General features: G+C 39.6%; 1 protein-coding gene across 1 annotated transcript in view; it reads left to right on the forward strand.

The window, feature by feature from the left end:
• trrap (transformation/transcription domain-associated protein) overlaps nucleotides 1-22,748 on the forward strand; it is an 87,387-nt gene that overhangs the window by 23,181 nt on the left and 41,458 nt on the right. The window contains exons 25-47 of the mRNA XM_016546024.1: nucleotides 300-497; nucleotides 583-843; nucleotides 1,610-1,771; nucleotides 1,875-1,971; nucleotides 2,813-2,934; nucleotides 3,335-3,505; nucleotides 4,333-4,401; nucleotides 6,062-6,082; nucleotides 6,423-6,542; nucleotides 7,117-7,236; nucleotides 7,364-7,528; nucleotides 7,632-7,813; nucleotides 8,235-8,433; nucleotides 10,602-10,730; nucleotides 11,115-11,381; nucleotides 12,305-12,511; nucleotides 12,683-12,841; nucleotides 12,949-13,083; nucleotides 13,217-13,327; nucleotides 13,471-13,617; nucleotides 17,979-18,192; nucleotides 18,479-18,604; nucleotides 19,408-19,554. Of these exons, the coding sequence (XP_016401510.1) occupies nucleotides 300-497; nucleotides 583-843; nucleotides 1,610-1,771; nucleotides 1,875-1,971; nucleotides 2,813-2,934; nucleotides 3,335-3,505; nucleotides 4,333-4,401; nucleotides 6,062-6,082; nucleotides 6,423-6,542; nucleotides 7,117-7,236; nucleotides 7,364-7,528; nucleotides 7,632-7,813; nucleotides 8,235-8,433; nucleotides 10,602-10,730; nucleotides 11,115-11,381; nucleotides 12,305-12,511; nucleotides 12,683-12,841; nucleotides 12,949-13,083; nucleotides 13,217-13,327; nucleotides 13,471-13,617; nucleotides 17,979-18,192; nucleotides 18,479-18,604; nucleotides 19,408-19,554 (3,529 nt within the window). The remainder of the gene's footprint in view (nucleotides 1-299; nucleotides 498-582; nucleotides 844-1,609; nucleotides 1,772-1,874; nucleotides 1,972-2,812; nucleotides 2,935-3,334; nucleotides 3,506-4,332; nucleotides 4,402-6,061; nucleotides 6,083-6,422; nucleotides 6,543-7,116; nucleotides 7,237-7,363; nucleotides 7,529-7,631; nucleotides 7,814-8,234; nucleotides 8,434-10,601; nucleotides 10,731-11,114; nucleotides 11,382-12,304; nucleotides 12,512-12,682; nucleotides 12,842-12,948; nucleotides 13,084-13,216; nucleotides 13,328-13,470; nucleotides 13,618-17,978; nucleotides 18,193-18,478; nucleotides 18,605-19,407; nucleotides 19,555-22,748) is intronic.

The following is a 22,748-nucleotide window of genomic DNA, read 5'->3' on the forward strand; positions in this document are numbered from 1 at the left end:
CACAGATCGCTTGACGGAGAATGAAACTCTGAAGCGCTCAGTCAGAGTGTTCTGTGAGTGAAAATATATCTGTGCTAATCATATACTCAGCCTCCAACTCACACACTGTCGAGTAAAATCGGAGAATTTATTAGCCATTGGCTAATATTAGACCTCATTTAGTCGCCCAGAGTGAAGATTTAGTCGCATATGCAAGTGATTTACTCGCAATGTAGAGGGTTGCATAAACTTCTTTTCTTTAATAGATCGATGCCACGTGAAAGGTCTTCTTCTGAAACTCAATCTGGTTCTTTCTTCAGGCGTGCCAGCTGCCGTTGTTCTCCTACATTGTGGAACGGCTTTGCGCATGCTGTTATGAGCAGGCCTGGTATGCTAAGCTGGGTGGAGTGGTGTCCATTAAGTTCCTGATGGAAAGGCTTCCTCTGATCTGGGTGTTGCAAAACCAGCTGACCTTCCTCAAAGCTCTGCTCTTCGTCATGATGGACCTCACAGGAGAGGTACAAACATTTTGTAATTTCATTAGAAATCATTGATGTTTGGGTTACCTGCATGAACTTCTGTATCCCATGATGGCTCTCACAGGTGTCTAATGGCGCAGTTGCAATGGCAAAGACCACACTGGAGCAGTTGTTGATACGCTGTGCCACTCCTCTTAAGGATGAGGAGAAGACTGAGGAGCTTCTGTCTGCCCAGGATAAATCTTTCCATCTGGTGACTCATGACCTGGTACGGGAGGTCACCTCCCCCAATTCCACTGTCCGCAAGCAGGCCATGCACTCCTTGCAGGTGCTGGCTCAAGTCACAGGCAAGAGCGTCACCATCATCATGGAGCCTCATAAAGAAGTGAGTGTGGTATTTTTTGATGCGATATTAAGGACTGGGGCAGGACCTTCTTTGCTGACCCCGCCAGATTTTTACTTGCCCTGCCAACATTTTTCCTGGCCCCACTATTTAAAATGATACATTTATATTTTTAAAAACATGTTATTGCTAGAAAAAAAGAGTTGTATTAATGAGGTTTTTATTAATTATATTTCATTTACGTTAGGGTTAGGGTTAGGTATATTTATTTTCTAATAAAGAAACAATTTACAACAAAAATGTATTAAAATGATTTAAAATTAATGTTAGATTTATATTTATTTAAAATTTTTTTTTTTGCTAAAATAGAAACTATTTGCAACTGATTTTTAGATTTATTTATTTTTATTTAATTCGAATTAAATATCAGTGTTTTCATTTGTTTTACATTTTACAATTGTTTTACATTTTTATAGTTAACTAGGTTTTGCAAGAATTAATATACCACTCTAATTTGACAAGCATTTTTTTGCAAAACATAATCTGTCAGCTTAATATGATGTTGACTTAAATCAGCACAATTCATGGCCACAATATTTCACAGAAAAACAATTTTTTACGTCACAACACACTTATATTTTGTAAGTTTAGATAATGCTACACTGGCCAAGTGGCCTTTCCATCAACTCTATCAACACGAGCCCAGGGCTATCACACAATTCTTATTGTTAACTCTTGCAAGGAAGGAACATTAGGCCAGTCAGCTTCCTTCCTCTATTCAGGGAAAGTTTAAAACCTTTTCCTCCAGGTGCTGCAGGACATGGTTCCTCCAAAGAAACACCTTCTGCGACACCAGCCCGCCAATGCTCAGATCGGCCTTATGGAGGGCAACACCTTCTGCACCACCCTACAGCCTCGCCTCTTCACCATGGACCTCAATGTGGTGGAGCACAAAGTCTTTTACACAGAGGTCAGTCGGAAACTTTCTGCTTTTAAGTGGGTAATATGAAATCACCAATGTGTTGATGCTCTGTGTGCTTCCTCTCTGAGCTCCAGTATCTCTGATTTGACAGTTGCTGAACCTGTGTGAAGCTGAGGATGCTGCTTTGATGAAGCTGCCCTGTTATAAAAGCCTTCCTTCACTGGTGCCGCTGCGCATTGCTGCTCTCAGTATGTGCTACTTTTTTTATTAGTGAGCTAGTGAGCTGCCTGGCTGATTTTTGCCTACATAGGCAGGCACCTTCCTTCTAAGGCTGCATGCTAATTGAAATGGATCCTGATAAGCGATTGATTTGGAAGAATTTAAATAGGCAGCAACTCTATATGTATACAAATGAACCGCCACACACAGTTGATTGCAAGTTTGTTGTTAGCATGGTGCTAAGGTAAAGTAGTCCTTGTTTAATTAGATTAAATTCACCAAGGCTGCATTCATTTGACTCAAAGATACAGTAAAAACAGCAATCTTGAGAAATATTATTACAATTTAAGATTTCCTATTTTAAAACTATTTCCTATTTTAATATATTTAAAAAAAAAATTTAACCTGTGATGGCAAAGCTGAATTTACATCACGTTACTCCAGTTTTCAGTATCACATGATCCTTCAGAAATGATACTAATATGCTGATTTGGTGCTCAAGAAACATTCTTATTGATTAAAAAAGTTGTACTGCTTCATATTGTAATAGACATTGCATTTTCTGCTGAGGATATATTCAGTGCTGCCTTCAAAGTTTGATATCTTAGAATGCTACAATATCATACTACTTACTTTTCTGTTTGTAGTGTGCCTGGGATGCCTTAACATGCTGCCTACATAGGCAGCTCACTAGGTTTTAGAACAGTGACCTGAAACTTCTTAAGTGACTGTCACATACTGATAAATGTAAATGTTTTTGGTGTTTGCCACATAACTGGAATAAAATAAAAAATGTGTGCTGAATATTAGGGCCTGAGTGTCCGTCTTTATCATTTTTTCTGTTGAACCCTTCCGTGTGTGTCTGTTCAGATGCCCTGGCGGCCTGTAACTACCTTCCCCAATCCCGAGAGAAGATCATTGCTGCCCTCTTCAAGGCCCTCAACTCCACTAACAGTGAGCTCCAGGAGGCCGGAGAGGCCTGCATGAGAAAGGTTAACCCTCTTCATCCACAAGCCTCATTTCCTTTCTCCTATCTCTCAGTCTCTTCCGCACACTATCTCTGCCCTGCTGCCTCTAATGAGTCCTGCCTGAAAAGATCAATACAGGATGGAGTGAAACAGGCTGAGAGGAAAATGAATTTGGCCGTGATGCATCGTCTCATTGCGGAAGGCTGGCGTGGCCTTTCTTTTTGCGCTGGGTTTAGAGTTTTTCTGCTCCTGTGAATTGACAGGACAGTAGCGAAAAACAGGGTTTTAAGACGCTATTATCTTGTAGTCTTCCTTGTAGGGCATGTAAAAGCAGCTGTCTCTATTAAGCTCTCATGGGCTGTTTAATGGCTATATATATGCTTTGAAGTCTGAGTGTGTATTCATGTTCAAATGTGTTTCTCAGTTCTTAGAGGGGGCTACTATCGAGGTGGATCAGATCCATACACACATGCGGCCCCTGCTGATGATGCTCGGAGACTATCGCAGTCTGACACTCAATGTGGTCAACAGACTGACATCCGTCACTCGTCTCTTCCCCAACTCCTTCAATGACAAATTCTGTGACCAAATGATGGTAAGGACAAATCACCATTGATAATAAGAATTTTTTTCTTAAACACCAAATCAGATTATTAGAATGATTTCTGAAGAATGATGTAAACACAGAAGACTGTATTAATGGCTGCTATGTATTTAAGTTTAATAAAATTAAATGTAACAAAAAAAACAAAAATAATTCTAAAATAATTTATTTTATGTATACACCTAGCAGTCAAACGTTTTTGAACAGTACGATTAAAATTTTTTTTTTTTAAAGAAGTCTCTTCTGCTCACCAAGTCTGCATTTATTCGATCCAAAGTACAGCAAAAATAGTAAAATTATTTTAAAATATTTTTACTATTTAAAATAACTGTTTTCTATTTGAATATATTTTAAAATGTGATTTATTCCTGTGATTTCAAAGCTGAATTTTTAGCATCATTACTCCAGTCACATTATCCTTTAGAAATCATTCTAATATTCAGATTTGCTGCTCAAAAACATTTATTTTTATTATTATGTTATAAACAGCTGAGTAGAATTTTCAGGTGTTTTGATGAATGGAAAGCTCAGAAGAACAGCATTTATCTGAAATAGAAATCTTTTGTAACATTGGTAATATCTTTATCATCACTTTTGATCAATTTAAAGCATCCTTGCTAAATAAAAGTATTCATTTCTATAACCCCCCCCCCCAAAAACAAGTATTATCATCACTTTTGATCAATTTAAAGCATCCTTGCTAAATAAAAGTATTCATTTCTATAACCCCCCCCCCAAAAAAAATTATAATATATAAAAGACCGTATATAAATTCTGTGACCAAGAGCACAGACTCAATGTTTCTTCTGCTCTTGCAGCAACATCTGCGTAAATGGATGGAGGTGGTGGTGATCACGCATAAAGGAGGCCAGCGTAGTGATGGCAGTGTGAGTATAAGCTGGTTTTAATATCTCTGTTGAATTATTTGTTGTACTTCACAAGGGCGGCGGCCTCGTTATATATCAATGTGCGGAAGGGGTCTGTAGATACAGAGAGCTCAGATGAGACTGGACTCCCTCCTCCAGCCCAGATCGCCCCGCTCAGACTCTGTGAGTGGCCATATTACAATCAATGATTAATTAGGCGCCATCCACCCCCAGGCCGCCTAAGTAACGAGCCTCAGAGTTCTGGATCCTCGTTATCTTGTTGGACAGATAACCTTGTAGAGTAAGAAAAGGTGAGAAGGGGAGAAAGCCTTTCTGTTTCCACGCTTCAAAACGAGCTGCCATTATTTCTGTCTTGTTCACGCCCTGCCTTTCTCTAAAATGTATTATAATTACATGCAAATTAGCCCTCTGTTCCTGCAGTTCTTAATATTCTTACAACAATGACAGAATGACCAGCCATACATGACAATGAGGAGGGGTCAGTCGGGTTTAGAGTTGGAAGGGTGGGGGGCATTCAGAATGCTAGTTCCAGAAGATTAGTTTAGTCATACTGAGAAAAAGAAGGTCAGTTCAGGGAGAGGGTACAGATTTATCCTTCATGAGAGCATATACTCCGATAAGCCCATGCTGGTGTGCTGCTTCTGTACTGGGTTTGTTCTTCAGTGCTTGTATTTCAATGTTTTCTCAGTGTAAAAATATCTTGACAGTGTCCCAAATATAGAGCGAAGATGCAGTCAGCGATTATGAAGACTGTGCCTTGTTCTCTATGCCATTCTGTTCAAAGGGAATAATTTTTTTTCATATTTATCACAAAAATTTGTCATGTTCATGTTTTACCCCTGGAAAAACAAATCATAAAAATATATACTTTTAGGACTAGTAAAAATTTTTGGATTTGTGATATGTATGACATTTGATGTAATGTTAATTTAATTATTAAAATTAATGCAAGTTTTGATGTAGTTAGGGATGCACTGTTATTGATACTGGCATCATTATCGGGCCAAATACTGTACTCATTCTCATTAAAATGCTCTGATAAAAATAGAAACACAAGTCAAATCTGCTGAATTGTTCTGAAAATCTCAATGCAAAACATTTGATCCTAATAGTAGATTAGGTTTTCTTTATGCAAAATATTTTTAATACAATACAAAGCATGTGTATATGTATGTTATATATAAAATATTATTGCAAGTATTTAGGTTACCTTTGAACATTATTAAATTGAGTGCATTACTTGTTTGTCAAGATAATTATTAAAATATTGCATTTAAATGTTTAGTAACAATCATCGGTTTTGCAGTTATGCATCATTTAGCACTATGGTCCTAACGCCCATACTTTTGTATGCCCTTCATGCTAATTAATCAGTACTGTGTATTCCCACACATGATTTCTCTCACCTTCAGTTTACATGCTGAATATCAATGGATCTGTGGATAGAGGCCAGCTGAAATGCTGCCCGTTTCAATTCAGAAAGAATTTTTTTACCTCACATTTTTTGGCCTTTGCAACAAGTGCACAACCTAGAAGAAGGATTGCTTTGCACAGAATCACACACACACCACCTTTCACATGAACCCATCTCCTCAATCCATACAGCACTCATTACCCACACTGCTTTGCTGATTGTTTGTTGTCTCCTGTTCTGGCGCAGCCTGTCATGGAGGGTGTAGAGGTGAGATGGCGGCCTGCTGTGGGGTCTTCACTGACTCCGCTCTCATTGTGCTCGTGGTTACTCTGTGCTAGTGGAGTCTTTGTAACCGTATCTCTGTGTCTGTGGTGTTGTGTTTGACCTCTACGTTTCACATTTCTGAGGTGGTCCCTCTCAATCCTGCATCCATATGAAGTCCCGTGGATCTATGATGTTTTCAGGAACCAACCTGCCACTCTGACTTTCCCACAGATGTTCCTCAACTTGTCACTGTTGATTATATATTACAGGAGGTACACTTGGTTTTCCACTGCTGGTTATCACTAACAGTCACTGTGATGTATTCCTTCATGCACTTCTGCAGGAAATGAGGATCTGTTCAGCCATTATAAACCTCTTCCACCTGATACCAGCTGCTCCACAGACACTGGTGAAACCTCTGCTGGAAGTGGTCATGAAAACGGAAAGGGCGATGCTCATAGAGGTACAAGATTGTCATGCAAAAATGTCAAATGTGTCAAATGAAATTGAATATAAATACCTATTAGTATTAATTTCAGCCCGCATTGAAATCAAGATAATTAGACTAATGTGGCAGATTTGTAAATCACTGAATAGACCACACACACACACACACACACACACCTATATACACACACACACACACACATAAACTACTGTTAAAAAGTTTGGGATCAGTATATATTTTTTTAATTGAAAGAAATTCATACTTTTATTCAGCAAGGATCCATTAAATGATCAAAAAGACATGTTTGAAAAATTTTCATCAAAAAAAAAAATCACCATTTCCACAAAAATATTAAGCAGCGCAAGTGTTTTCAACATTTACAATAAAACAAATTGTTTCTTAAGAACTAAATCAGCAAATTAGAATGATTTCTGAAGGATCATGTGACAATGAAGACTTCAGTAATGGCTGCTAGAAATCTGACTTTGCACAGGAATCAGTTACATTTTAAAAATTTATTAAAAGTTAGGATATTTTTTACAATACAAATATTGTGGTTTTATACAATTTGCATGTTGTTACTCTACAGGCTGGCAGTCCCTTTAGAGAGCCACTGATCAAGTTCCTGACGCGTCATCCATCTCAAACAGTGGAGCTTTTCATGATGGAGGCCACTCTCAATGACCCACAGTGGAGCCGCATGTTCATGGTTTGTGTTTTTTCTTTCTTGTCCATACCTCATACTGTATTGTGTCTTTGTTTAAAAATTCCGTGCCATTATATCTTATGAATGTTGCTTTTTTTCTTCAACCTTTTATCATTTTTCTCATTTGCAGAGTTTCCTTAAGCACAAAGATGCCAAGCCACTTCGAGATGTCTTGGCTTCTAACCCAAATCGATTTGTCCCTCTGCTGGTTCCAGCTGGGCCTGCAACAACTGCGAGACCTGGGTCTCCTTCCACCAGCACTGCCCGCCTTGACCTGCAGTTCCAGGCCATCAAGGTGGGCCAAACACGCTCTTAACTGAACCATTTACTGTTAGATTTTATGTAATGTGCTTGTTTGTAGAGCCTGAATATTAATGAGAATTAATAAACTCCCTCAGATCATAAGCATCATTGTGAAAAATGATGAAGGCTGGTTGGCAGGTCAGCACTCTTTAGTGAGTCAGCTCAGGCGTGTGTGGGTCAGCGAGGCCTTCCAGGAGCGTCATCGCAAAGACAACATGGCTGCAACCAACTGGAAAGAGCCCAAACTACTAGCATACTGTCTGCTTTGCTACTGCAAGTAAGTGTTTTGTTTGGTGGTGCAGACATTACACATTTCTCAAGTTTAAAGTGCCCCTATTATGGGTAATGAAAGGTTCATATTTTGGTTTTGGGAGTCTTCAACAACAGGTTGACATGCATGCAAGGTCAAAAAACACTTTCATTGTTTTATAATATGCATTTATTTTTATCTTACTTGCTCAACGACTCCCAATTGATTCGCTCAACGATTCATTTTTCCAAACCCCTCCTTTGCGTGACGCTAATCTGCGGTGAATGGTCCGATTGGTCTCATTTTCATTTCATCATGCCTGTAATGCCTGATAAACCAGCGTTTGTGAGCGCAGTGCTGCTTTGTGTACATGTTAATAGCTTGGAAAATGGAAATGCAATGCTTTTAGCTTGATTCTTTTTCACTAAAGTTGTACATTTTCTTTCAGACGCAACTACTCTGAGATTGAGCTACTCTTTCAGCTTCTGAGAGCCTTCACTGGTCGCTTCCTGTGCAACATGACCTTCCTGAAGGAATACATGGAGGAGGAAATCCCAAAGAACTACAGCATCACACACAAACGAGCGCTCTTCTTCCGCTTCGTGGAGTTCAATGACCCACACTTCAATGATGAGCTCAAGGCAAAGGTGAGGTTATACCATTTGTACACCTGTGTATGAGTATTAACATGTTAAGAAGAAACTCCCATGGATTTTGCCTTTGTGGTGACCTCTTATTTTTGATTAAGAGCTACCACGAGTGTGACTGATGCCATGACATGGGCCTCCATGGTCAGCATTATAAATTCCACCTTTGCGGTACATTTCTGTTGAGAGTGGCACAGCGTCACGCTCTCTTAACGCTGACCATCTAATGCGGCTAACAACCAGCCCCTGCTGAATATGTATGCTCAGTAGGGGAGGGCGACAGGGACTGGTCGTGCATGACACACTCGGTTCTCAAAGGCACGTCTCCACAGTCAACCGAAGTCTTTGAAGAATGCTAATGAATATTTATCTGCAGATTACTCTAATAGCCATTGCTCATACGCTGAGGGTTTGCCTTTAATCAGCCCTGGAGAAGATGGGTAACGTAGATGATGGAGCAGGGCTCAAAACAAAGAATGTTTTCTGCTAGCTCGGATGCGTCAGTAGTTTAGATTAGTTTTTTTTGGGTGACATTTTCACTGTCACCGAGGCAAAAAAAAAAAATAATTGTGCAGTTGCTTTAAATGACAACATATCACATAGATTAATGTTGCATTTTTGGCAGTGTTCCCTTCTTTGTTGATTATTTTGAACATACACCTGTGAAGGGGTGTTTATAGTGGGCAAGCACTACCTGGAGTACATGGACCCACCGGTAAACAGGTCAATCGGGATATTCAAGGCTGTGTTTCTTATTCCCGCTTCATTTTTATTCATGTGAAAGAATTCCATCAAGTTTGAGTATGAGATCAAATGCCAGTTTATTAAAAAGAACTGGAGGTTCTCCTCAAATTGCCACCCTCTACGATGACATTGAGGAAACGGTAGCCATATATCGGCAGATAGTCTTCACAGCTTTGATGGCTGAGGCTGCTCTTGCTCTGCTAAATCACCCCTCACAGTCAAACAGACGTTGCATCCCAAACATTCCCCAGGAGAGCTCAGCAGCTGCGCACTCTTAACAGAATACACGTTTAAGGTGATGTTTTCAGGCAGCTGGAGCCGCAGCGGTTTGGGCTGTGATGGATCGTGTAGAAAAGGATTTGTTGTGATCCATCACTCATGCGAACGGTAGAGGGGCTCATTAGGACGAGGGATAATGAAGGAACACCTGCAGCCCCACGGCCCCCATGTTTGAATAAATCCACATGCTGATGCACACGTCAGCTAGCAAACAACCCAACCATTGTGTCTGACTAGACAAACTATTGTCTTGTACAAAGCTAGTATTATCTCATAGCTTAAATTACCAAGTGGTACATGGTTGACATGCTTATTAATCTCTGATATTTCTTTCAAATTAATAATGTAGAGCAGAAACAAAGTCATTAGTGTTCAAAGATGCTAATTATGTAACACATAAGAGTTAACATATGGGAAGTCAGGGCTTGAAGGAATTAGGGGTTTTGAGTATCTAAAAACATGGCCACAATTGGTCAGTGACAGTAATATAGTGATCTTCAGGGTGATTAATATCAGTTAACTTACAAATGAACCAAATCTGAGGTGCTACGTTGTGCTTTTCTCTCTCTTCTGTCATCATCACACTTTTTAATGGCTTTATCTATGCCAGCGCTGCCAAAGCAGCCATGGTTTTGATCATTTAAGCAAATTCAATCAGTTCAGTAAATTACAACATGCTTAAAAACTATAAAGATTCACTCACCATGAACCTTTTTCATTAAAGTTAACACAAAGCATGAAGTAGAATTGTTGGCATATGATTAAATATACACTCACATGAAGACTCCAGTGGCCCTTAGTTCTTGTTATACATGAAGCAGGTTACCCATCATAGGGGCAGCTATTCTGAGATGTCTTTCTATTATTATAATTATTAGTGATGATGATGGTGATAATAAACAATTAAATTTTTGTCATTTATATTTATACAATGTATTTATATAGGCTGTAACAACATAGGCTGTCTATGCCATGGTGTCAGTTTGGAGTCCAAGACCTGTGGGATGAATAACAGGCAACAAAATTATTTTTCTCAAACAATTGTAATGCTGCTCATTTGATAAACAGACACCCTCCCAGTTCTTTGATATCCTCAATGTAAATACATAAATGTAACTTACATGTTGTTTGTGTCCACTTTCCAGGTGTTGCAGCACATCCTGAACCCAGCCTTCCTATACAGCTTTGAGAAAGGAGAAGGCGAGCAACTGTTGGGGCCGCCCAATCCAGAGGGTGACAACCCTGAGAGCATCACTAGTGTCTTCATCACCAAGGTAACCCTCTCCAACAGCACCATAAGCAGTGCTTTCACTCTGTCTTTTATCGAGTCATCAGTTTATCCAGGATGACCTCTGGCTGTTATTTCACCAGCAGAAATGTCAAGGCTACAATAAAGGTCACAGTGTTTGCTTTCCAGGCAATGAAGGTTAATAGCCTTCATTTATTTCACGCTTAAATTGATTGTCTCTCCCCTGCTGGTAATCATAGCAAAGAGCAAACCAAACAGCCCGTTTGTTCCCCGGGATTGTTTTCAACACCTCCAGCAGGAAAGGAAGCTCTTCAAGTTTAAACAGACTTTTAAGTCTGCTATATCCCTCACAGCCCTAAAAAGAATGCATCGTTTAGTGTCTTATAACACATTTTTCCCGTTATTGTAGGTTCTTGATCCTGAGAAGCAGGCAGATCTGGCCGACTCATTGCGGATCTACTTGCTTCAGTTCTCAACCCTGCTGGTAGAGCATGCTCCTCATCACATCCATGACAACAACAAGAGCAGAAACAGCAAGCTGAGGCGTCTCATGACCTTTGCTTGGCCTTGCCTGCTCCCCAAAACCTGCGTGGATCCGGCCTGCAAGTACAGCGGCCACCTCTTGCTGGCACACATTATCGCCAAGTTTGCCATTCACAAAAAGATTGTGTTACAGGTAGGCATGCACCAAAATTTCAGCTGCCAAAAATACTATAAAATTATTATTTTTTTCTGATTGCGTTTGAACAACAATTTAAATATTTTAAATTTTTATTCCTGTAATGGCAAAATTTTCAGCAGCCATTACTTCAGTCTTCAGTGTCACATGATTACAAAGGAATCGTTGTAATATGCTGATTTAGTTCTCAGTTATTGTTAATTATTATTGGTGCTCAATTAATAATGGTTCTTATTATTACTCGTGTTGAAAAAAGTTTGGCTGCATAATATTTTTGTGGAAACCTTTATACTTGTTTTCAGAATTCTTGGAATAGCAAGTTTAAAAGAACAGCATTTATTTGTAATAGAACACTTTATATATTTCTCTAATCTAGAAATTATATGTCTTTACATATATCAGTTTGATAAATTGAATGCAGCCTTGCTGAATAAAAGTAAATTTCTTAAACAAAACTGGTGTAAATCAATATTACACTGGTAAAGTAATACAATAATTTTTTGCTATTTTCTAATTTTATTTAAGCCATTTAAAAATCATTAGAACCTATATATTGCTGTGATTTTAAAAAAAGACTACAATTAGGGGATTCATTTTCTGCTTTTTTTTTTTTTCTAGAATTTTTTGGCTTGAGCCATGATGGAATTAAAATGTATTCAGCAGACCAAATCTTTAGTGGTTATTTCTTTTTAATTAATTAAGGAAATAACATGACACGTTTATAATAAATATGATATCAGCCCTTTGGCAGATACAATTTCTCAAACCCAAATACTTCACTTACCTCAACATTTCAAAGAATAGAAGAGTACCTCTGAGCTTTTGCTACTCAAAGTTTAGTCTTTTGGGTACTTACTTCAGTAGTCAACTTCTTCCTTCTGTGAAATGCTGTTAAAAGTCTCTGTATCGGTTCTCTGCAGGTTTTCCACAGTCTGCTAAAGGCTCATACTATGGAAGCACGTGCCATTGTTCGGCAAGCCATGGCAATTCTCACACCTGCAGTACCTGCTCGGATGGAGGACGGTCATCAGATGCTCACACACTGGACCCGCAAGATTATTGTGGAGGAGGGCCACACAGTTCCTCAGCTCGTCCACATACTTCACCTCATTGTACAGCACTTCAGAGTATGTCAAATCACCTAAATCTCACTAGTTATACTGCAGATAATTTTATAATCCAGTATTCACATTATTCTGTTTTTTATTGCACAGCCTTAGGTATTAGTTTGTTTGGTAGGTCATATAACATTTTGTTTTTTGTAGAGTTTGCTTGAGTGTATGTTTCTCTGCCTACAGGTATATTACCCAGTGAGACATCACCTGGTTCAGCACATGATCAGTGCTATGCAGCGATTGGGCTTTACCCCTAGTGTGACTATCGAGCAGAGGAAGTTGGCAGTGGACTTAGCCGAGGTGGTCATCAAATGGGAGCTCCAGAGAATCAAAGACCAACAGGTTTGTTAGCAGGAGATAAGATGGCAAAATCAGTTTTTCGGTCTTCTGTGATTTGAATTTGTACATTCCCGGCAATTAATTATGTATGAATTTTTCACTTTTCTCAGCCTGAATCGGAAGTTGATCCAGGAAGTGTGGGAGAAGGTACGAGTGGAGCCTCTGGTGCTATGAAGAGAGGAATGTCCGTTGACTCGGCACAAGATGTAAAGAGATTTCGCACTGCAGCTGGTGCTGTCGGCACGGTGAGGAAACCTTAAACCACTCGCCAGTGGCCTGAGTGTGACCACTGTAATCAGTCTCTCACGCTCTGTACCCTGATGGACGGTGCCATGTTTGAGTACATTGGCTGTATTGTGTTTGTGTTTGTATGTGCAGGTCTTTGGCCGCAGTCAGTCGATGCCAGGCACAGAGGCTCTACTTACCAAACCTGTGGAGAAACAGCACACAGATACTGTGGTCAACTTCCTCATCCGCATTGCCTGCCAGGTAGTTATCCATGAAAATAGCCACAGAAGCTGGCATGGCGTTAAACACAAACAAACAAGCAAACGGTTTCATACCTGCTTTGTGAATCTTACTGTAGTGTCCACTAATACTTACACAAGCTAAATCCCGCTCTGTGTCTGCAGGTAAATGATAGCACTAATGTGGCAGGCTCCCCCGGTGAACTGCTGTCCCGTCGCTGTGTGAACCTCATGAAGACTGCCCTCAGATCGGACATGTGGCCCCGTGCCGAACTTAAACTGCAGTGGTTTGACAAACTCCTTATGACTGTGGTAAGTCTGAACGCTTGTGGGTTTTGGTCTGTTTTCTTTTATTCATTTACATTTACATTTAATAATTTAGCAGACGCTTTTATCCTATAATAAATTATTTATATCAATTTGAGGCTGGATATGAGATTTGTGAGTTCTTGGCTCATTGTCAAAAAGGAAATTAAGAACTATCTAGACTAATGTGTAAAAAAACAGCAGATGGGATGCATGAAAATACAAATTCACTCTCTGTGACAGTAGGTGGCGCTTTTAGAAAAGCAGAAATACCCTGGTTACTTTGTGACACAAAGTGTTACATAAATATCTGTTTTTGACACCCATTTGTCACAGAGAAGAAAGGAAGTCGAACAGTGTTTGCATGTTTTTAAACAGCTGTTTAGATTTTTGTGTTCGCTATGGTGTTAATCTAATAACACCAAATAAAAGTGTGCAGAAACAAGAGAGCCAGTTCTGGGATTCTTCCTCTGCTATTCACTCAATCTAAATAAACTACTTTGTGAGCTCTACCAAGTTGTTATTTTATGAAACAGCAGTGGCTCTGGCCATGTGACGAACAGCAAGAATTGGTTAGCCAGTTTTTTTCACAGTGCAATGGAAAAAATTAACGACATGCAAATGTTTGTGTGAGTCTGAACAGACACATTAACAACTGTTCATTCAGATTACTTTTTTTTTGTTTTTTTTGTACTGAATATTTGTCTTTGTGTGAACAGGCCTTGAAGATCTTGGAGAAGATCGCCATATCCTGTTCATCTCACTTCCCTCTTCATTATTTCCAGTGCCTTTCCAAGTAGTTTTTATTCCAGCCAAATCGATATCCTGACTCTTATGAATGATTTTTCTTTCTTTGGAGTTCAGTGGTGTGACTAACTCAGCTGTCATCTGAGAGAACAGCTCTCAGTTAGTGAGCGTCCACCACCTGCACTATTATCACTGCAACCTCCCATCCTTCTCTCACTTCCTCTCTCATTCCACCTGTTATCAGGCAATGGGCTTCCTGTCGTTCGGACACACCACTCTATCGATTCTTTTCAGGGCCTGACAGTTATGCAACTCCCTCTGCTCATGTAGCCTGTGATTGAAATGCTCTGATATGGCAGAGAGGAGGCTGTCTGTACCTTGGAGACTTTTAGACAAAGGACTTTTAATTTGTCCTTTGCTCATCCAAAGGTTAGATCATGCTTTCTTGTCCTCCTAGGAAGTATTCAGAACAATTAATGCTTTGGGAAAATTGATGTTCTGTACATATGATGAGTCCCACATGACACATGCTGTCTCTCTTGTGCCCTCTTTTCAAACAGCCAGAAAAGCTGACGATTACCACTCTGCCATATCTTACGTCTTTATTTTCAGCATGGGTTTGACAAACAGGTCACTCATCGTCTGTGGCCCAGAGCCCTTTTGAGGAAGTGAGGTGCTCTTTTCAGCTCTCTTATACAAACTAATGGCCAGTGCTGCAAACTCATTGTGTCGGCTTGTCAGTGATTAAAGGACAGGCTGCAGGGACGAGCTTAGCTTTGTGCAAATCTGTCTGCCAGTGTCTCAGTCCTCAGGGTCAGACCTTAGTTGTCAATATTCAGTGGCCCCTGAAACCTAATCAACTCTGGTTTTTACTCATTGTGCTAAGCCTGTGCGTTACTTGACTTAAATGAGAGAAGGAAGGGATTTTTCTCAGTTAATTTTAGCACTTTGTGTGGCATGAGAAGTTTCAGTAGTCCAGTAAAATGTCATGATTCTCGTTACCACAGCATAAACATAAGCATTATTTAGAAGTGTTTAGTAAAATTATGTAAGCATTGCTTCAGGTAATCAATCAAGTAAACAGTTGGTTAATCAAAAACAATAAATCAAACATACAAATGAAGTAAACAGTGCTTGAGGTACTCAAATTAAATGGCAAAAAAACCCAAAACACTACCGCTCAAAAGCTTGGGGTCAGGATGTTTTTAATTAATACTTTTGTTTAGCATGAATACAACAAATTGATCAAAAGTGACAGTGATGATTTCTTTTTTTTTTTATGACCTATTATGCCCCTTTTTACAAGATGTAAAATAAGTCTCTGATGTCCCCATAGTGTGTATGTGACGTTTTAGCTCAAAATACCCCACAGATAATTTTTTATAGCTTGTTAAAGTTGCCACTTTTAGGGTATGAGCCAAAACTCGCCGTTTTTGCGTTTGTCCCTTTAAATGCAAATGAGCTGGTGCTCCCGGCCCCCTTTTCAGAAGAGGGCGGAGCTTCAAGAGCTCATGCTCTTGAAACAAACAAATCTCACGCACTGACAATGTCAGAAACTCTCAAGTGGCCGACTTCACATTGCTTTCATATGCAATTTTAACTACCACATTCCTATTTACACATTCCTATTTAGGCAGCATCAGTGAAAAGAGGCAGAGACAATGGTAGCTTTAGCAACATTAGCCTTACAGAGTGCCAAGAAGCTCTTTCAGGAAGGCAATTTGGAAAACAAAATATGACGCGCTTTGTCTGGGGCTGACGTTCACGGATGATGCATTGGTATTGATCTGATTTCAGAATCAACTTTTGCGAAATTCCAGAGTTGAAATGACCCTCATTTGTGAGGCAGTCCGGCATAAAATGATTGGCACAATCACAATGGACTTTACAGATTTTTTTTTTCAGGACATTTCCTTGGAAAATGAAAATTCACCACAGTGTCCTCAGCAGCTCAGATGGAGGGAGTCTATGGAGACTCCTATGTTCATTTGTGCATCCCAAAACACAACACTTCTAATGCCTCTTTGGTGCTGACAAGCAGCTACAGACAGAAAACAGTAATGGCGGACTGCTGCTTCTCACTCTGTGCTGTCTAATAGGGCAGAGATAGTCACAAATGACCGAGACTTTTTCCCTACAATGATGTGTACATAGGGAGAATCGCTTGTTCTGAGAGACATTTTATGATTTATTGGGATTATAAAAAAATGAGTGGGTGGATTTTTATTTTTTTACCATTATAGGCTGGTTGTTTTCACACACTGCAGCTACACAACTGTGTTCAAACACCTTATAAAAGTGATTTCTGCATTATAGGTCCCCTTTGAAGCTTTATTTTTATTCGGATAAGACAGATCAGAACTGACAGGAAGAGGTGTGATCGGGGGCGGGATCAAGAAAGGTCCCCAAGACAAGATTCGAACTTGGGACGCCTGTAGCGCAAAGGCGCTGTATGTCAGCGCACTGCCCCACAAGGCTATCGGCACCGACGATAGTAACGATTTCTGTTTCAATTAATGCAGTTCTTAAGAATCTTCTATTCATCAAAGAATCAAAGAGTCATGGTTTTCAAAAATATATTAAAGGGGTCATATGATGCGATTTCAATTTTTCCTTTGTCTTTGGAGTGTTACAAGCTCTTGGTGCATAAAGAAGATCTGTAAAGTTGCAAAGACTAAAGTCACAAATCCAAAGAGATATCCTTTATAAAAGTTAAGAGTCATCCACACCTACCTAAAACGGCTCGTTCTAACACGCCCCCACATACCTACGTCAGACTGTTTCCTGATTCTGTTCTGACTCACAGACTGTAAGTAAGTTTTCTTATATTTAAAGAATTTGCCACTGACGATTCAAACGTGAGTTTTGGCCAGTATAAGTCATTGTAATCCGTAATTATGTCCCCACTGGATGCAACAAATGCCTCGTTTATAATGGGTTTTAATGTTTTTTGTCTCGTCGCTCCAGGATACGGCATCACGATATGGTAAGGGGCGTAACATTTCCGTCACACGCTTGAGGTTTTCTGCCAATCACGCACTGGATAGCTGCCAAATCAGAGCACACCTCGCTTTTCAGAACGATGAGCTTTGTAAAAATCTACACATTTCAGAAAGGCGGGGCATAGAGGAGAAACAATAATGTATAGTATGTGGAAAATGTGTTTTTTGAACCTTAAACCGCATAAACACATTTCATTACACCAAATACACAAAATAATGTTATTTTTAGCGACATCATATGACCCCTTTAAGCAACATAACTGTTTTTAACAGTAATAATAGAAATGTTTCTTGAGCATCAAATCAACATTATTTTAGATTCTAATGGACCATGTGACATTTAAGACTATAGTAACGGCTGCTGCAATTTCAGCTTTGCCATCACAGGAATAAATTATACTTTAAAATATATTAGATTAGAAAACAGTTATTCTAAATTGGACAAACATTGTCACAACATTATATTGCTATTTTACTATACTTTTGATCAAATGCAATCTTGGCAAGTATAAGAGACTTTTCTCAAAAACAGTAATACATCTTACCAATCTCAAACTTTTGAACTAGTGTCTGTTCCTCTGTACCTCATCATTCAGCATATCCTTCTCTGTTTTTCAGGAGCAGCCAAACCAGGCGAACTTCTCCAACATCTGCACAGGGCTGGAGATTCTCAGCTTCCTTCTCTCAGTTCTGCAGCCTCCAGCCATCCTTGCGCACTTCAAGCCTCTGCAGCGTGGCATTGCAGCTTGCATGACCTGTGGAAACACCAAAGTGTTGAGGGCAGTCCACACCCTCCTATCCAGACTCACGAGCACCTTCCCCACAGAACCTAGTGAGTAGATCATGCTGTGATTGATGATATCTTCACCTAGAGTCCTCATTTTGGCAAAGCTGCGGATATGTACGGTGAACAATAATTGCATTATTTGATTTGCTCCAGTGCAAGATGTAGTCTAAAGGCCAGTATTATGGTCAGCAGCTGTTAACAAACACATAAATTCTTTGAATCTCCACAGAGGTTGTGAAATAATAACTTTAGACACTCTAGTGATTATCGATCTAATGTGATAATTATTTACGTTAAAACATTTTTTTCTAATATTTTGTTTTTTCTTTAGGCACATCCTCAGTGGCTTCCAAGTATGAGGAGCTGGAGTGTTTGTACGCTGCCGTAGGGAAGGTCATTTATGAAGGCCTCACAAACTACGAGAAAGCCAGCAGCGCTAACCCAACTCAATTGTTCGGTGAGAAAATGTAATGGCTCTACTACATGACCAAAGGGAGTTTTTCTGGAAAATCTTCCCCAACACAAAATAGATGTTACGGTTTTCAAAAAGGTCTTTTTTTCAGTTATATACTTATAAAATGTAAATCATATATTTATATACTTACCACTCTTATGCAGCAAGCATGCATTAAATTTGACAAGATTACTGTTTTTACTGTATTTTTGATCAAATAAATGCAGTCATGGTGAGCATTTTTCTAAAACGTATTAAAAAAATCGTACTAACTTTAAACTTTTGAATGGTAGTGTGGATCCATTTCAGATAAGACATTTTTTATAATGAAACACTTCGTTGTTTCACAATTTAGAGTTCATCTTTAATTATGTTTCATAATTGAAAACAAAAAGTGATGAAACTCTATTGGATAACATTCTAAAGTTACCAGTGTTTCATTTCAGCCCAAAATGGCACCATTGGTCAATAAATGCCTCCTGATTCCGCTCTGGCAGTGCTCTAGAGTTACATTTACCACTGATGTACTGTATGTGTCTCCATCGAGGGTGACTTTTCACATTTATCTTTCCTCCCCAGAGCTGTGATCTAAGAAATGCATTACTCATGCTTTTTTTTTTTTTTGTCTCCATCCTTACCCGGTAACTCGGTTAGATTTCTCCAGAAACGTCCTTGTAATACAACTACAGGGACAAAGGAGCTGCACCCAAAGTCATTAGCAGGCACATGTCGCTTGCTGTCCCTGACAGTGTCGTGAGGGCAGCGGGGCGTCATGTTACCAGCTTCTCTCTCCTCTTTACTTCCAGGAACGCTGATGATCCTAAAGTCGGCCTGCAGCAACAACTCCAGCTACATCGACCGCCTCATTTCCGTCTTTATGCGCTCCCTGCAGAAGATGGTGAGAGAGCACCTGAGCCCACAACCCAACCCCGGAGCCGCTGAAACCAGCACAGGTGACCATTCTTTAGACTCTTGGGTCAAGGATGTTTTTCCACCAAAGATACATAAAAAATTTATTTCACCTTAAGTAGTTGGAATAGTCCATTATTATTATTATTATTAGGGGCGAAGTACCGTTAGTCTTATTTTTCTTTTTCTGCTCTTGTGTCTAAGGCAGCCCATATAACTGCTTGTAGGAAAGTAATGAAATTTGGCACACAGATAAAGGATAGTCTGAACAGTAATGCATAACAAATTTGGATTCTCTACCTGTATGGTTTGATTGTACCCTCTGACATCATTTTCTGTCATGAAAATTTAGCTTTTTTGAATTTTCTGTAAAAATTTACTTTTTCGAACCTTTGCTCAGATATTCACAAAAATTGTATTGGATCATCTTCAGACCATGCCAACAAAAATGTAGGAAATTCAAGTTGATTAATTAAACTGTTCTTGACAATCACACCAAAATGAATGTGAGGCTATATCTCTACAATGCTGTAGCGCATTGAGAACTTGGTGTGTTTTGCGGCAACCATGAACTGAGGCTATCTGCAGAATTTTGGCACAGTACCACCTAGTGGTCAGGAGATATAAAAAAAGGATTTTTTTGCCTATAAATTCTAAAAAGTTTGGCCATAATCAGCCAAACATCCTGTCCGTCATTTTAATTTTCTTTTGCCTATTTTTTAAACTCCTCCTAGACCAGGGGTTCCCAGCCCTGTTCCTGGAGATCTACCTTCTTGCAGAGTTCAGCTCTAACCCTGATGAAACACACCTGAACTAACTAATTAGGATCTAAAGGAGCACTTGATAATTACAGACAGGTGTGTTTGATCAGGGATGGAACTGAACTCTGCAGGAAGGTAGATCTCCAGGAACAGGGTTGGGCACCCCTGTCCTAGACTGATTTTCACCTAATGCCTAGTTCACACTACAGGATTTTAAGCCCGATTTGCAAGTTAATGAGCTCGCCGACAGGTCGCGCTGTGATCGGGGGAAAATCAGCGGGTGATTGGCGCACGGCAATCTTTATGTGTGAACTACACAACGACGCGTTGCCAACACCTTGCCGATGGCAAACAAATATCTAGCATGCCAAATATCTGGACCGGTCGGCTGACTCAACATCACGTGGTGTCAGGTGTCGTGACGAGCTACAGCCAATGAGGGAGCAAGGCATGGGTTGAGGTCACCGGTAGAAAAACAACAGCAGCAACAGGCTTAAAGAAAAGTTTGGACACAATAAATGGAGCAAAATTTTTCATCGAGCAAACCGCTTGCAGCGCTAATTTCTTCCCGACATCCATTTTCAAATAAACAACTCCTGTTTCACGTGTTGTTTCGCGTCATTTCCGTTCCAATTCTCGTGCGTGTTTTCATGACAAAACGTGGTTTGTAGGGTCGTTGGGTGACAGAGTTGTTGTCAGCTTGTGTAGTGTGTAACCCCCGGTTGCGGATCATTTACTCTATAGTCACGCAGTGTGAACACCACAACGACTTAAAGACAGACAATCAAGTCATGTAGTCTGAACAGCACAGCGATCTGCCGACGTTTAAAGTCATGTAGTGTGGACTTAGCCTAAGGCTGGCCGCACACTAGACGATTTTAAGGCCGATTTTAAGTCTGATTTGCATCCCACGATTGATCAGGGGGTGTGGCCTGATTCGCGGCTTGTCGCAAACAATTTTTTTGTCCGAAAAATCCTCTATTGTGTGGTGTCATTTAAGATTATTTATCTGGTCCCGATCGAGATGGAGCGTCCCCGAACTCAAATCGTAAATATCAAACATGTTTGATATTTACGACTCTTGATCGGGCTGCCTCTGACATGATACCCGCGATAGCCAATGAGAGCGAGCAAGCATCACCTACCGGATGTTGCGTGCTTCTATAGCTGAAACTTGGCAGCCACAAACATGCCATGAAAGCAGAGAACATCACCCATATTCTTTTCTATACTTTGTTTTCTCTGTGAAACAGAACGTGCGCCAGGAGAGCCAGCTGACAACTTTGATTGTCCTCTATTTGTTTTTCTTCTCTAGTCACGTTTGATCTCGCGAGTGTCCGTGAGATCACGTGTCACTGTGAAATCGTTCCTACAATCAACGAGTGTGTGGTCTCGCGATCTGGTCGAATCATGTAGTGTGTGCGTTCAGAGGATTATAAGGCTAAAAATCGGTTGAACTGTCTTTATGTCTGTGGTCTCTCATGGTTTTAAAATCGTTTAAGATTTGAAAATCGTCTAGTGTGCGGCCAGCCTTACTTAACTCTACTTCTTCAGACCATGCCGGTAAAAACTTATGGATTTCTTGTCAATAGACAAAACCATGTTGATTTTCCACATCAGCGAATTTGATGGCATGATGCCAGAATGCATCTGAGGCTGTATCTCTGCAAAGCTTTGACACATTGATTGCAAACTTTGTCTGTGGCGTTGTCACCCAATACTGACCACACCAGATTTGTGGTGAGACCAAATTTGGTGTCGGTGCCAACTATTGATCAAAAGTAATAAGCAAATATCACACTACAAGTGATTGTATTCATTGGTTTTCAACCATTTTGCTTCAAATTGTCTCCAAATGTCTTTACTCATTTTTGTATTTAGTCTGATGCTCACTGTCTTGCATTTAGCGTCTTGTTTTGTTCCAAGGCGCTTATTTTGTTGGCCCCTTGATTGCTGCTTGCAATTACTCATAAATTTATTATTAGTATTATTTTATTTTTTATTGATATTTTAAATTAAAATTATAATTAATATTTGAAATAAAGTAATGATACAACCAGCATGCAGAAATGAAACCGGATATTGTATCATTGTATCAGAGATGACCCCTGCAGACCCTGTCTGTTAAGGTCAATAAGTCTCCTAAAATATAAGATCATTTGACTTTGATTTATCAGTCAAGGTTTGTAGTCATTAGTCAGATTGGAAAATGTCATGTAGTGTGACTTCCCAATATTTATTTCAATAATAATCCCTGATATTTGTAAAAGAAAATACTTTTTATCTTGAAAAGTATATTTAAGTTATATTGCATATTCAAGCTAAGGCAAATAATATATTACTTGATGGTTGGTTGCACCACATTCTTTTTAGAGTTGAAATTACAAGTTTTCTTGGAAATGGTACAAAAGTTTTTTCATAACTATACGAAAACAAAATGAATACAAAGAACACATTTCTAGAAACTTTGCATGCAT

Source organism: Sinocyclocheilus rhinocerous, unplaced genomic scaffold (assembly GCF_001515625.1).
Source record: "Sinocyclocheilus rhinocerous isolate Xijiao unplaced genomic scaffold, SAMN03320098_v1.1 scaffold820, whole genome shotgun sequence".
NCBI classification, from domain to species: domain Eukaryota; kingdom Metazoa; phylum Chordata; class Actinopteri; order Cypriniformes; family Cyprinidae; genus Sinocyclocheilus; species Sinocyclocheilus rhinocerous.